The 14,856-nt window shown below is 43.0% G+C and overlaps 1 protein-coding gene across 3 annotated transcripts in view; it reads right to left on the bottom strand.

Moving 5' to 3' along the window:
* Positions 1-288: 288 nt before the first annotated feature.
* Positions 289-14,856, bottom strand: part of Parn (poly(A)-specific ribonuclease) — a 165,358-nt gene continuing 150,790 nt past the window's right edge. For all 3 annotated transcript variants that reach the window (XM_013517837.1, XM_005391134.2, XM_005391135.2), the window contains 2 exons: positions 9,031-9,221; positions 289-1,319 (listed from right to left, as the gene is read on the bottom strand). In XM_013517837.1, coding sequence (XP_013373291.1) covers positions 1,267-1,319; positions 9,031-9,221 — 244 coding nt within the window. In that variant the 3' untranslated portion in view covers positions 289-1,266. The remainder of the gene's footprint in view (positions 1,320-9,030; positions 9,222-14,856) is intronic.

The following is a 14,856-nucleotide window of genomic DNA, read 5'->3' as shown; positions in this document are numbered from 1 at the left end:
ACGATTAAGATCTTGACTGGCAAAGCGTCTTACACCCGGTGAAGCCGAACAATGCCAAGGGATTCCAGTGCCAGTTCTGTGGCCCGGTCCCTGCCACCTTCCTATGTGGCCAGTGGCCACCACGGTCAGCTCCAGCACCACCTGTCCAACCCACAGAGGCAGGGACAACATCAGAGACAACAATAGGAAAATAAAATCTATGAACAGCAGGCTCAGCTCTCTTTGAGAAAAGTATTCTGTGTAGAGTGTAAAGATGTCATTCACTTATTAGAAAGAAAAAGAACAAGGTTCTATGAAAATTTCTTTAATTTTATCATTGGAAATACATTTTCGTCCTTATTTCCACAATACAAAATGTTAAATATCTAACAATGATCTTTCCGGAGCAGATCTACTGAAGGAGATCCATGACTTTTTAAAATTTTTCAGCTGTTATGATGTGTTTACAGAAAGGGCTGATACATGTAGCTTTGTCATGATTTCACTCATATGCACGCATGTATGGACACATGCCACTGTACCCCAAACACACGCAGAGACATGTAATGGAAAGGACAACCAGGCGCCGACACGGCAAATTGACCACAGCATTCACGTAAGAACAGAAATCAATTTTTACCCAAATACCTCCCATGAAAAACTCACGTCTTAGGAAAAATAGCTCTACATAAATATGCCCCAAGGGCCAAGGCATACACTAAGACAGGGTCTGACACTGGTAGACGTCTTCCTGCTGGGAAGACAAGCCTGAACATGAACTACTTTCAGGCGGCTACGGTGGAAAGCACAGGGACACACCAGTTTCACACCGGGAGACTGTGACCACAACCAGCGGTGTCCCACAAGCTGAGCAGCACAGGAGGAATGAGCACCTCTTTATGCAGGAGAGTTCAACCCCAGATCCGTGATCACAGCGCCCATCACGTTGGCTCGTCTCGGTGTTCAGTTCACTTCTCAGGCACTTCTCAGGTGGGTTCTCAGACACTAATTCACGTCAGGATGGGTTTCACAGGAGCAACAATGATTACGGAGTTAATAACGTAGGTGTTCACGGCAGCCTACAAATGTGGTGTGTGTCAAGAGTTACTTTACATTTAAAAAGGAAAGAGAAACAGCCACAAAAATAAAAATTGGTCTTTTCGGGAGATGTCCTTGGTTTCAAAGCCCTCCCATACCACATTTGATTAAATTCAGTATGGCTTCCAAATGTGCTGGCTGGCTCTCTCACAGCGACAGCACCAGCAGTTTGCTTCCCTCTGGCCTTGGTTACCATGTGTCGGGAACTTCAAAGAGCTTGGCAGGGCTGACTGCGACGCTTCCTGGGGAGAAGGAGAAAGAAGCATGAACTACAAGAGGACAGCCCTGTGGGGAGAGCACATCAGGGCTGGCACGGAGACCGGCACCCTGTGCTACTGCAGACAGCTGCAGACAGACAGCAGGGAGAGGCCGGCTGCACAGCTGCCCACAGCTGGAAAACATTTGCAGATGGGCCCTGGCTGTGAAGACCAGTGCCCAGCAAATGAAAGCATCATAGGCAGTGTTAGTGTAGCGCCTCCCCAACCTGAGGTCTGGGCACCTCTATTTACTTACTTTACAAGACTTCATATGTAACCTTTACAGTATGGCTGCCCCTGCTCATACACGGCATTTTGCTAACAATCATGCTAGGTGCTTAATTCATGTAATCTTCATAACTATGGCCAACCCTGTTCCAGATGTACGAAGAGACTCAAAGAAGTGAGGGATGGGACGAGTCCCACACAGCTAGCCAGTGGTGAGGGGTGGCTGGATCCTCCCTCAGCACCACTGCCCTTGCCAAAGCCCAGGAACCTGGCTCTCTCCACAGTGCAGCGGCTGCACCTGCAGGGGAAACTCTAGGGACAGCCACAGGGTAGAAGAAAGGGCCAGTGAGGTTCCAGAGGTCCCAAGGTGGCAAAAGCAGCTATAGCTTTGTCCAATTTCAGCAACACTGGCTGAGCCCCCTCTGGGACTGAAGAGATCTTTTCCAGTATAGTTTCCCCCCAAGTCAGAATCCCTTCTTTTCCGCTCATGGATTCTGCCACAGCAGCAGCAGTGGCAACACAGTTGGGAAGAGAGGACATCTGGACTTCAGTAGGCAGAGACTCGGACTATCGCACTTGGGCTTCAGCACTGATGAGGCCTTTAGGCAGGCGGCAGGGAAAACCAGCAGCCTCCGTCCCAGCCGCTAATATGCCAAGGTTCCGAATGGCAGAAAAACCTTTGGTGATGTCTCATGCTACACACAGTACGACACCACTCAAGCAAAGGAAGTCGTTGCCCACAACAGAGATGCCTAAAGACACGAACGTCAGCTAACAGAATTTCCACTTCCTTCTGATAAGATCCAGAGAGTCAGGCTGAGGAAACAAGACAGGGACACAGCAGTGTTCTGTCCTGTGCCTCCTCACCATGTTGAACATGCATGTCCTGGACCCCAACAATGCCCACAAGACTACTTGTGAGAAGTGAAGATGAACAGAGAGATCACCCACAGAGAAAGACTCACACGAGCTGGTTAGAAAGGGAATCAGGATGTTTGTTTAAAAATATCCCTGTCAGGGTCTTGTGGTGATGCACACCTGTAATCCTAGCACTTAGGAGGCTGAGGCAGGAGAATCCCAAGTTCTAGATCAGCCAAGGATATAGCAAGTTTAAGGCCAGTCTGAACTACACAGGGAGATCCTGTCACTTCTAAAACAAAAATGATAGAAGCTACAAAGCTGAATATGAAGAACTGAAGTTAAAACCAGCTGAGAATAAAAAAGAAGGTAAACTGCTAAAAGCAACTATACTGCAAAAGCTGGCAATTTGCACCTGCCCTTAGCTGAGGTATGTGTGAACATGGCTGTGAGGCACGGTTCCCACAGGAAGTTTGGACTCCCTGAGGAGTTGGTCAAAAGTAATGGAATAAGCAAAAACTTTGGAGTAAGTAAGAGCTTGCTACTTTTGCTAGCTGGATGACTGAGCAAGTTTCACTGGCTCATCTATAAAACGGACCTCGCGTCACCTTATGCTGTGCAGGATCCTGTGAGACAGCAAAGTTCCTGGGAAGGGTTTAACGAATATTAGGATCCTTCCCTTTATCAGTGATGTGCCTGACACTCAATGTGGCTGTCTCCCAGGAAGCCAACAGCACACAGTTAAAAACATTCTAGTTTTCTGTCTAGAAGTACAGCTGCTGAGCAAGAATTATGTGTACAAAGGGACCAAAACTTGGGACACTGAGCAGAGAGAGGTAAAAGTCATGGCAAGGGCTCTTTCCTGCACATTCCAAAGGGAGGGTGGTAGTCAGTCTCAAAGTCAGTGCCTAAGGAGCTGTGGTCAGCTTTCCAGAAGTCATTTTCACAGTCCTGTTTTATTATAGAGCCAAAGAATCATTTAGTAACGATTTTTCTTTTAGACAGATACTTAAGGACATCTGTCTCCTGGTAGCTCAAAAAACCAAGTCAAAACAAAACAAAAAATGTTTATAGGAACTTGAGCCTCAACTGCCGAAAACTGGCAACAATCTAAATGTCCTTCAATTGGGGAATGGATAAATAGCCATACATCCTTAAAATGGAATGCTAGTCAGTAACAAAAATGAATGAACTCAAGACTCATATAGTAACATGAAAGAAGTTAAATGGAAGAATCAAAGGGCTACCTATTGTAGGATTCCATTTATAAGACATTCTGGAAAAGGCAAAATTACAGTGATCGTAAACCAGTCAATGCCAGGATTGACAGGCCCACAGAAGGGACTGAGAACAAAGGGACATGAGAACGTTTTCTGGGATGTTCTATATCTCCCATCACTGCAGGGGTGACATGACTGCACACATTTGTACAAACTCACCAAACTGTACACCTAAAAGTGATGGCTGTTATTATAGGCACATGAACGTGCTAAAACAAACTCTGTGAGAAACACTGGGAACAATGTTTAAAAATTCTAGGCAGGTGTGGTGGTGGCACCTGTAGTCCTGGCTATTTGCGAGATTGAGGCAGAAGGTTTACCAGAGCCCACGGGTCAGAAACCCATCTGGGTAATACAGCGAGACCCAGTCCAAAAAAGAGAAGGAAATTCAATACAAATTTAATATGAACTACTATGCTGACAATTCAGATTATTTGACAAGAATGCAGGGAAAACAGGCTGCATGCTGTAGACACACAGGATGGTGCAGCACCAAGCAAAAGGCAGAGTACAAACCCTTGGCTCCAGAAGGACCCTTGGGGCAGCCACACAAAGGTTTTCCACTAGGAAATGCACGTGAGACTCCCCACTCTGAGGAGGCAGGGGGCTGACAGGAACCTCCAGGAGCTGCCCGAGGAACAAGGATGTGGATATGCACTTTAGTGCTACCCCCAAGCCCAGTACTGTCTCCTGTGCCACACTGTAACAAAGTTACTAAAAGGCTTCTCAGGAGGTTGCTGGACATGTTTAGCTTGGTCACTCAGGTGGTCTTCAGCGGCAGCTGTGTGTCTCTTTTCTGACCTGCTACAGCATGAGGTGACTGCCCTCTAGGAATGCAGATTCTACATTTGCATACCATTCCCCTAAGGGTTTAATCTTAAATTCAGCAGACTTGTCAAGACTCCAAATCACTCATGGTTCTTGGCAAACATGTAAAGGTCTAATGTGCTGTGTTTTTTGAGACAAAGTTTCACTGTGTGGCCTAGGCTGGCCTCGAACTCACAGCAATCCTCCTGCCTCAGCCTCTTGAGTGCTAGGGTTACAGGCATGCACCACTATGCCAGCTATGCTATGTTTTAAAAGAACAGAGGAAGGTTGGGCATGGTGGTATACACCTATAATCCCAGCACTTGGGAGGCTAAGGTAGGAAGATCACAGGTTCAAGGCCAGCCTGGGCTACCCAGTAAATTCAAGGCCAGCCTGGACTACAAAGTGAGGCCCTATCTCAAAAAAGCAAATGAACAAACAAACACAAAAACAAAACAAAAAAAACACTGTAAAAAAATAAAGGACAGGGGACAAGACTTGGTTTGTTGTCTCTATTTGCAGGGCAAGAAATGTCTATGAACATCACTGTCTCTTCTTCCGGACCTAACTAGCAGCTGCGGGAGCCTTCAGCCACATCCACAGTGTTTTAAGAATGATTAGCACAGGCAGCATGAGCCCCCATGGGGTAGGTAGGCTGTAATTTCTCAGAGAGGTGAGGGTAAGGCTGGGGCTGGGGTTTCTCAGGCCCCTGGAATTCCACCTTCAGCTAGAACTGGTGTATTACAGAAACTCATCAACTAAGGTTGACCTGGGAAAAGGACCACAATTCCTGAAGACTATCCCAGCATAAATGGCATGCAGTAGCTGTCACCACTTCCAGTCACCAATAATCATAATACACATACGTGGAGACGTGCACCGTACATTTGCATCTTGAAAACAGGAGAGAAACAACATAATAGAAAAAAAATGTTTGCTGAGCACAGTGTGTCCACAAAGTAGATGCCTCTAAGGAGAGTGACAACTTTGTATTAGGGATTGAACCCATGGAGTGCTAAGCTATATCCTTAGCATTTTTATTTTAATTTGTTTTATTTTATTTTGAGACAAGGTCTCACTAAGTTGCTCCAGCTGCCTCAAACCTGCAGTCTTTCTACTTCAGACTCAGGGTAGCAAGGATTACAGGCATGTGCCACCATGTCAGGCTTGCTAAATGATTTTATCACATGAAAGTTCAGATGGCTTTGTTTCTGATCTAGAACAGCTGTGAAAAATGCCTCTGAAGAATCCCTGGCTTCCTTGAGAGTCTGGATAAATCTCACTACTGCAGAATGGCACAGACTGAAGCTCTGGAGCCAGAGGCCCCCAAACTCACCAGCTCTTGCCTCTGATTTTTCAGGACTTAACTATGGGCTTCAGTTTCCTTTCTGCAGCTGGGAACACCTATGCCTCACTATGTTTTAGGGTAACCCAAAATAATAAAAGCACATTATATGTACACAACATCAACCTAATTGCAAGGTGTGAGGGCACATGCCTATTGTCCCAGCACTCAGGAGGGTGAGGCAGGAGGATGGCAATGAGTTTGAGGCTAGCCTGGGCTACAGAGTAAGTTCAAGGCCAGCCTCAACTGCACAGAGACTGGGTCTCAAAAAAAGTCTACCTCTGTATCTCCAATAAGTATTCGCTTCTGCTATTTAGGTCATTTTGTTATTTGTGAAAGGGTCTAGTATTTAACTTTTAGTGAACCTTAGAAATTAAAATGTCTCACTAAGTCAATAACACTGTGTTTTGTGGCATTTGTCGAACAGCAGTCGTGCTAGGGCTGCTATAACACACCATCTTCCATCCATGTCCTCGATTTTACTACTTCCTCCTTGGGAAACAGAACATCCCCACGAGTGAGCCCTGCCTGCCACGTCTCTCATGCCCTCGAGCCCAGCGCCTGCAAAAACCAGCTGAATACTTGTCAAGATGCTCTCTGAGAACCAGAGCTCAGAGCCAAGGCCTCAGAACTGCTTCTAGCTAGACTGGCCAAGCTACACTCCAGCAGTTCTGTCACCAGTGGAACCAGGCCTTCTTGATTCTGGTCCACTTCAAATACCTCAGAGAGTTCAACACAATCCCTTGACAGGGTTGGAACTCTGCACTCACTCTCACTGTAGGTCTTTTTCTCCGTTTTTTCTTTTCTTTTCTTTCTTTTTTTTTTGAGACAGGCTCTCACTATATGGTGCAGGCTGGCTTTGAACCCGCTTATGTAGTCCAGGAAGGCCTCAAACTCATGGTGATCCTCCTGCCTCAACCTCCTGAGTGCTGGGATTACAGGTGTGTGTCACCACAGCCAGCTATAGGTCCCTTTTCAAGAAAAAGAGCAGGCAAAATTGGCAGATTCCACAGGTCCAGCACCTGGTATCTTGACCTACATCCTACGGACATTAATAGGATTAAATGCTGAAAACAAACTGAGAGAAAAGCTTCTGCCTTCTGCTGTCAGAAGGTCTCATTCAGCAAATAGTGTCCCAGAATAAAGCTTGACTCTCTCAGGTTCTCTGATTCAATTAAAGTTGTCAAGATGTCTTTTTCTCTTTCCTCTCTCTCTCTTTTTCAGCAGTACAAAATCTACAATTTTTTTTTAGCTCTAATCTTTTTGGCAGTGACATCTTTACTGTCAATGGGAGGTTAAAAAAAAAAAAACCTACTTTATTTCAGTATTATAAGTTCAAAACCCTAAATAACTTATAGAAAGTTTTCATTTAAAATGATGAAAACTATAAAAGAAATCAATCTATCAATGCAGTCTATTATTAGGTATTTTAATTTCAATACAGATTATAGTGATACAGAAGGAGAAAAACCAAAAAGCTTGTCTCTGAGGAGAGATAAACTGAACAATATGGAGGAGACTGAGGAGCTGGGGTAGAGATCAGTGGTAGAGAGCTTGCCTGGCACACACCAGGCCCTGAGTTCCATCCCCGGCTCTGCAAACAGGAGACTGAGATACAAGAGGGACCTGTGCTCAGCATGATCTCTAACAGGCAGCTCACATTTCCTATTTAGCATTTTTTTTTAAGCATGTGCAGCACGACAGTGGTACCAGTGTACCAAGTTTGAAAGCTATGGAGGTTACAGCTTCAAAACTTCTCCAAAGTTTAATTTAAGGGAAGGAAGGGAGGCAGGTAAAGGGAGATGCCCAGATTCAGGGGGAATGGCTGAAATATACAACCAAAGCTTCGAACAAGAGTTTAGATTTTCTGTTAAATTTAAGCTCTGGTATGATGTATAAAAAGCACCCACAACATTTTGGTTGCTTCTGTGATTTCATTAATATCAATGAGATTCAGAAAATTCCCCGCAGTCAGATCGGGCCACACGTAAAAAAGGAATTAATTAAAACAAAGGGAGTTCTTAGCTTGGGTATGAGTCAAGATCCACTGCCTGACTACTGCCTTCGAGTTGACTGTTAGCTCTGCTAACTGGGGTAACTGTCACCGTGTAAGACGAAGGAGAATGATAACTGTGTGTAGGCCGGTGCCTCTCCTATCCTGAGCACACAACACATGACCATGGGCGAAGGCACGGGCCTCCTTGTTGGACACACTTAAGGGCTCTGTGACCCTGGCCAAGTCACATGACGCTTTGGGCCTCCCTTTTTCTTCAGCTATAAAATGAAAGTGATGAGTACCTCAGAGTTAAAATTTCTGTCAAGCATTCAGGGTTGTCCTGCACTCATAACAAGTCCTCAGTAAGCGGCGGCTACACTTACCATCATTGTGACCGCAGCCTGACCAAGCCATGGCCAGATGTGCCTCAGAGCAGGGAGTGGCCTTTTCGATACTCTGACCAACAGGAGCGGCCTGGGCGGTGCGGGAGCTGCCCCAGGCATGTTTGGCCCTGACCCTGAGGCATGCTGTGGGCTCAGGCAGGTCTGCTGACTCCTTCGGCTCTGCTGCTTACCAGCTGCACAGGCCTGATGCTTTTCTAACCCTTCTGAGCCAGGCACCTGCATCACTGCGGCAGGGACGACTAGCCTTCACTTCAGGGCTGTTGTGAAAACCAAGTGAAACAAGGGGAGAAAAGGCTCCTTCTACACTGCGTCTGGCATGCAGTAGGCTTGCAACATGCGCTAATTTCCTGTTTCCTTGGCTTCTTACATAATTCTGCTTATGAGAGAAATCCAGGTTGCCCAGGGTGTTGCTGGGAACAGTGTAAACTCTGCTACTGAAAATAACGTGTAGCAGTAAGGTTTCTGTGAAAATTTAAATGCACATTTTAAAATTCTGAGGCTACTTTAAACACATCATCAAAATCTCTAAACCACGGAGAAGAGACAGATTACCAAAAGAGCTAACCATCTTTAATGAGGAGATCTCACCAGATCGGATGCTACGATAGCCTGGGACTTTTAGGGTTCCTCAAATTAAGATACAAAAATATCTGACCAGGTGAGACAACATGGGCTTTGTCAGCAAGGCAAGCTTTGCTATTATTTCTCCCCCAAAGTACGTTTCTAGAGCATTTAGGGAGAGCACAACCCCAGGATTTTAGTAAGATCCAATACAAACCTGCTGAAGTAAGGTCTTTCTTCATTCTTTTTAATTTCTTGGCCTTTTTCCTTCCCTCTGAGAAGGATTCTGCACAGGAATCCATCTGCTCAAGCTCAGAGTCAGAAATCTTCCCCGATATACTGTCCTCTGAGCCAGCTTCTGGACTAGGGCTCAAATTTCTCTTTCTGACTGTACCCGTGGTTGTAAAGCTGAAATGCAAAATGTGGAACAAGACAGAAGGTATTCAGTAAGAGGAGAAGAAAGACCAGCCTGTAAAAACATTTTAATGCTCTTAATTCTATTAACATTTCACCACCAATTAACAACAGAGGCAGTTGTTGCCTGTAGAGAAAAATTAAAAGTCCTACTTAGGAGCTGAGGTCTAAAAGTTTACCCATGACAAACATACTCAGAAGGAAGTTCTATATTAGGCTTGTGTAGAGATATACAAAAATCTGAGTTGGTCTTTGTATTAAGAGCAAAATTTTACAGAACATTCCCAGTCTCTACTTTGAGAAAGCTACTGTAACAGAAGAACAGAGCTACTATAACAAAATAATAGTTTTGGTTACATCAGAATGTAGCACAATTACTTTCAGACCTAATAACAGATATAGAGCACAACTGTATCTTGCACTATTTAAAACTTGAACAGCGCTGAGCGTGGGGCATATGTCTGTAACCCTAGCCCTTGGGAGGCTGAGGCAGGAGGACTGCCACAAGGCCGAGGCCAGCCTGGGCTACATAATGAGTTCAAAGCTAGCTTGCATGACTAGTGAAATGCTACATCAAAAGAACCCAAAAGGGCTGGGGACATAGCTCTGTGGCACAAGCGCTCGCCTACCAAGTTCAAGGTCCTGAGTCTGATTCCCAGTTAAAAAAACAAAAAACAAAAACTTGAACAGTTACACTGGCTGGGCGTGGTGGCACATGCCTCTAATCCCAGCACTCAGGAGGCTGAGGTAGGAGGATCACTGTGAGTTCAAGACCAGCCTGAACTACAGTGAGACCTTGTCTCAAAAAATCAAAACCCAAACCAAACCAAAAACAGAAAAAGCTTGAACAGTTACAGAATATATCTGGCCTTTGTGCAATTTTTTTCCAAAAATGTGACGTTAAATTTATAATTAAACCTGGTTTCATTTTTAAAGCTTTACAGGATTTGACATGTTGAGTTAAATCACATTATGTGTCCTGATTTTTTCCTTAAGAAAGTATGTTCCTTGAAATATAATTTGATAAAATAACAAAAACACATGGCCAGTGAGTCCTACCTCCCCTAAATGGGTCTTACAAATAGATTTTTTTTATTATAAAAAGCATTAAAAAAAATTAAGGCATTCCATTTAAGGGAGACCATTCAAGCAAAGACGAGAGAGAGAAAAAAGAAAACAATGTTGCATACTCCTCTTAGCTTTCTCTAGGAAGCGAATCGCTAAAATTGTTCCCAATAAAAACTCTGGCTACCCAATTATTCAAGCTCCCCCATGTTGCTCCTCTGCTTACATCTCTGCACTTGACAGTCGCTCTTGACAGTTCACCTGCATGAAGGATAAACTGCTTCCCTGGTGGTTTTTACCAGTCACGGGAAGCAGAAAAGATTTAAGCACTTGGCTTATTCTGGCTCACATCTCTTAACAGAGCTTCTGGAAACACCCATTTCATTGAAGGACCGTGAAGAAAAGAGGGGTATCAACGGCCACACCGGGGGAGGGGATTGTTAAAATTCTGTGCTTAAGTTTCCTGCTTAAAAACTGATAAAACCTTCAAAAATTTTTAAGAGATTAAACAGTTTGGATGATTTCAGAAAACTCAGAAAGTATAAGATATAGTAAGAAACTATTATTCCACTGCAAAAGAAGAGGCCTAAAAAATTCCTTTGGACTATAAATTTTGGAACATAGTGGCTGCTGGGAATAACTGTTTAATGAAAATTAAGAATCCAAAGAATGTAATCATTACGTACTGCAAACACGTACTAATAAAAATAGAAAAGTTTTAAAAACTCAGATTTGTTAGCATTAAAAATATTTCATGAAATACAAGAGTAGAAATAGCCCCAGGTACATATAGAAATACAGTGAATGAAAGGTGGTATCTTAAGTTACTGGGAGGGGGCAAAGATGTGCTTTTAGAAAATGCTTTTGGACCTGTTCTTCACACTATACAGAAGACTCAAGAGGCCAATGGATCGCATATCTAAATATGAAAAATGTAACTATGCAAGTGCTAGGAGAAAATTCGGGTGAATTTTTCCAACCTAGGTGTATAAAGTTTTTTTTTTTTTACTATGAGTCACAACCTAGAGACAACAAAAAGATTTATAAATATGTCTTTTACATGGTAGCAAAAAGAGCAAAGTCAAAAAGTAAATGACAAACCAGGAAGAAACAATGGCAGCTTATGTCACAGATAAAGGGCTGATGTATCTAACATAAGTAACTCAAAACTGAAGACACTAAAAATCCCATAGAAAAACAACAAAGGTATAAAGAACACACATTGAACACGTAAAGAGATGTTCAATTCCATTCATAATGCAAAATAAAGTGACACTGAAATATGGTTTCCTCACCTACTAGATTAGCAAAAATATCTAAGAGCTTGCTAATATATTCTGTTGGTAAGACTGCAGAAATGGGTACTTCACATAGTGGTGATAAGAAAGCAAAGGACATAGTTTGCTCTTATACAAGGGAATGAGATAATACCTAACAGATACACCTGCACATGGTTTGAGCCTGCAATTAATTCTACTTCTAGGAGTTTAAAAGATACATCTCTAACAATCAATGTGAAAATGCAAATGTATAAAGTTATTCATTTCAGAGTAACTGCAAAATATTGCAAAATGACTGAATGTCTAAGCATAGGAATTTGGGTGGGTATACTACAGTACCTATACATACAATCAATGAAGTATAAGGCAGTTACAAAAAAAGAATGAAGAACCTGAACTGAGAAGGAGTACGGACTGATTTCCAGTAAAAATGATGTGAAAGACAATATGCAAAAGACCAACTTATGAATCTGTTATTTCTAGTCTTGAGAGAGCTGCAAGAGAACTAGGGGAAAAAAGTCCTGAATGCTTAGATTTGCTTCTATAGTAGAATGAATGAAGCAACGGTGAAAGAGATGCACTAGCCTACTGAGCAAACCAATTACGTGTGTCGACATCCAGGCTATGGAATGGGGGAGGGTGAGTGGGAAATTTGAAGGGGTGACTACAGTGGGAGGTATGGGTTTGTGATTTTTGTGTGTGTATGTGTGTTCATACTGACACATACACACACATCTGTGTACACATGTGTGTCTGGGTATATATCTGCACACATATCTCCCAGCTGGTCCACTGAGAGAACCTAGAAGGGACTCCCTAGTAGCAATGGGCACATCTAGTGCTCAGATCTTAGTTTCTACAACTATTCCTCATTATAAGGAACCAGGGCTCCTTGAGAAAGTGGCTGATTCCAGGGTTAGGTAGAGAAATTACAAAATGAACCTGAAATGTAATAACAGAAATAAATTGCTCAAAAAAGATGGGGAACATGACAGGGACAAAGGACCTAGCTTGAAAGAGCTCCCACTGGTCAAATCTGGGACAAGTTTGAGCACTAAATAATTAAAGGGCAGCGATCAATCCTAAAGCACTGTGAAAAAATAGGAATACATGTGTCTTTATCAATATACATGGAGGGAGGGAGAGAGGGAGGGAGGGAGGAAGGGAGAGAAGGAGGGAAGCAGGGAAGGAGGGAGGGAAAAGAGAGAAAGTGCACACCAATGGATGTGTGACTTACACATGATTAATACAAACACTATCTGCCTATCAAAACAAAGCAGAAGCTGTCTTGAGGGTTCATTTTCATCTTTCTTCAATTGCTGAGGCTCACAGGCTTGGACAGGGTGGGACTTCACCCCTCAGTACGAGTCTTTGCTCCCCCAGTGGCTCCATCCTGCATTTCACCAATAATATTCCACCAGCACAATGAGCACCTCCTAGAGGCCATCTCTGAACACCTGCATTTCTATCTCACTCCCACCTGCTACTACCTGCTCTACCTCACCTGAGCCACTGTGGGCTCCGCTACCTTGCCCTTTGATTTTTACAATAGGGCTCCAACTGGCCAGTCTCCCTCTTGCCTCCTTTTTCCAGCCTTCTTTTTCCTTCAAATTCACTCCTTCCAACACTGCAAAGGTTCTTCTGCGGCAGAGATCTGATCAAGATATTTCCAGCTCAAAAGCATCTAAGGTCTCCATTATATACCTAAACTTAAATTGCGCGGCACAGCTTCCAAGATCTTCTCTCAGCTCAGTTGGAATCTCTGCTTTCTGAGCCTTCTCTTCCATGAGGCACCAACCTGGGCTTACCTAAATGCATTCCATTCTACACTCCCTCCCATATGTCTACAGTCCTATCGGCCCAAATGCATCCTACACTTCCTGTTTCAGTGTCACTATTCATGCGAAGACACTATTACCTCACTCCTCCTGCTCAAACACATCTTCCAAGAACATTCCCTAATCACTGTTTAATATTTCTCCCTTTCTATGCTTCCCATAATGCACTGCTTATCTCACGGGAAATTCATTCTTTTTATTTATAACAGCCAGGGACCACTGCAGATGTCCATTAAAAGAAGAATGGATAAACAAAGCAAAGTATATTTATTTACACAATGAAATACGATTCAGCAATGAAAAAAATAAGGAATTAGGGACAAGTTTGATACATCCACCAACATAGTTAAACTGCAAAAATATTTTGCTAAGTCAATGAAGTCTTTAGAGAAAAGAGTGGGTACTGTGTAATTCCATTTTTATGAAATTCCAGAAATGGCCAAACTAATCTAAGGAGAAAAATTTTCAGAAGAATGATGGGGGTGGAAGGGTAGGCAGGTCTGAAGGAACTTTCTGGCATGATGTTAATCCTTTGTATCTTTACAAGAGGCTGCTTTTGACAAATTCATACCTCAACATTAGGCGGAAAGCCAGGGATATGGCTGAGAGTTTATACCTAGCATATGCCAACATGTCAGGTCCTGGGTTCAATCCCTAGCACCACCACCAAAAAAAGGAGATAACTGATTGCTTTGATTTGAGCACTAACTACAAATGCTGATTTTGTAGGTACTTTCTAGAATACTAAGTTTTCATCCTAACCACAGATTTTTGTGGTGTTTTGGTTAATAAGGCCCCTGCCTCTGTAATGTTCCTCTCCACAAACATCTAAGTGTCTCCTGTGCAGCAGGGACTGTACTAGATGTGCTGCTGGGAGGGGCTTGTTTTTATATAACCTTTAAATTTACAGAGCATTTACATAACCATTTTTTTCAATTATGTGTAACTTATATCTTAGCCTCTAATCTAAGTTTCTGCACTCAAATAAGAATCTTTATTTCCCAGAAAGGTTACTGGACATCCTGCCTAAGAAAGCCACCAGATGTATGTGCCGTTAGGGCGTTTCATATGTTTTGTATGTATATAATATTCATATTAACAAAATTTGCTCAACTATCATCCTCTAATAAAAATAAAAGCTGTGACTATAAAATGTAAGCAGATTTAGATCAAAAACAGTCATATACTGAAAACCAGATATATATGTAATACTGCCTTTGCAGATGTGGATGTGATTCTTTACACATTCTGAACATACCACTGTGTGTGTGTGTGCGTGTGTGTATACTGTGTAGATGTTTTAACACACGTACGCTGACAAGGTATTCTTTTACAGACTGATTTTATTTTATTTTATTTTATTTTTTGTTTTGTTTTGTTTTTCTCCGGTACCGGGAACCGAACTCACGACCTTGCGCTTGCCAGGCAGGCGCTTTTGCCACTGAG

Source organism: Chinchilla lanigera, unplaced genomic scaffold, assembly GCF_000276665.1.
Source record: "Chinchilla lanigera isolate Chin_1 unplaced genomic scaffold, ChiLan1.0 scaffold00041, whole genome shotgun sequence".
In the NCBI taxonomy this organism is placed as follows: Eukaryota; Metazoa; Chordata; class Mammalia; order Rodentia; family Chinchillidae; genus Chinchilla; species Chinchilla lanigera.
This window is presented reverse-complemented; position numbering and strand designations above follow the sequence as displayed.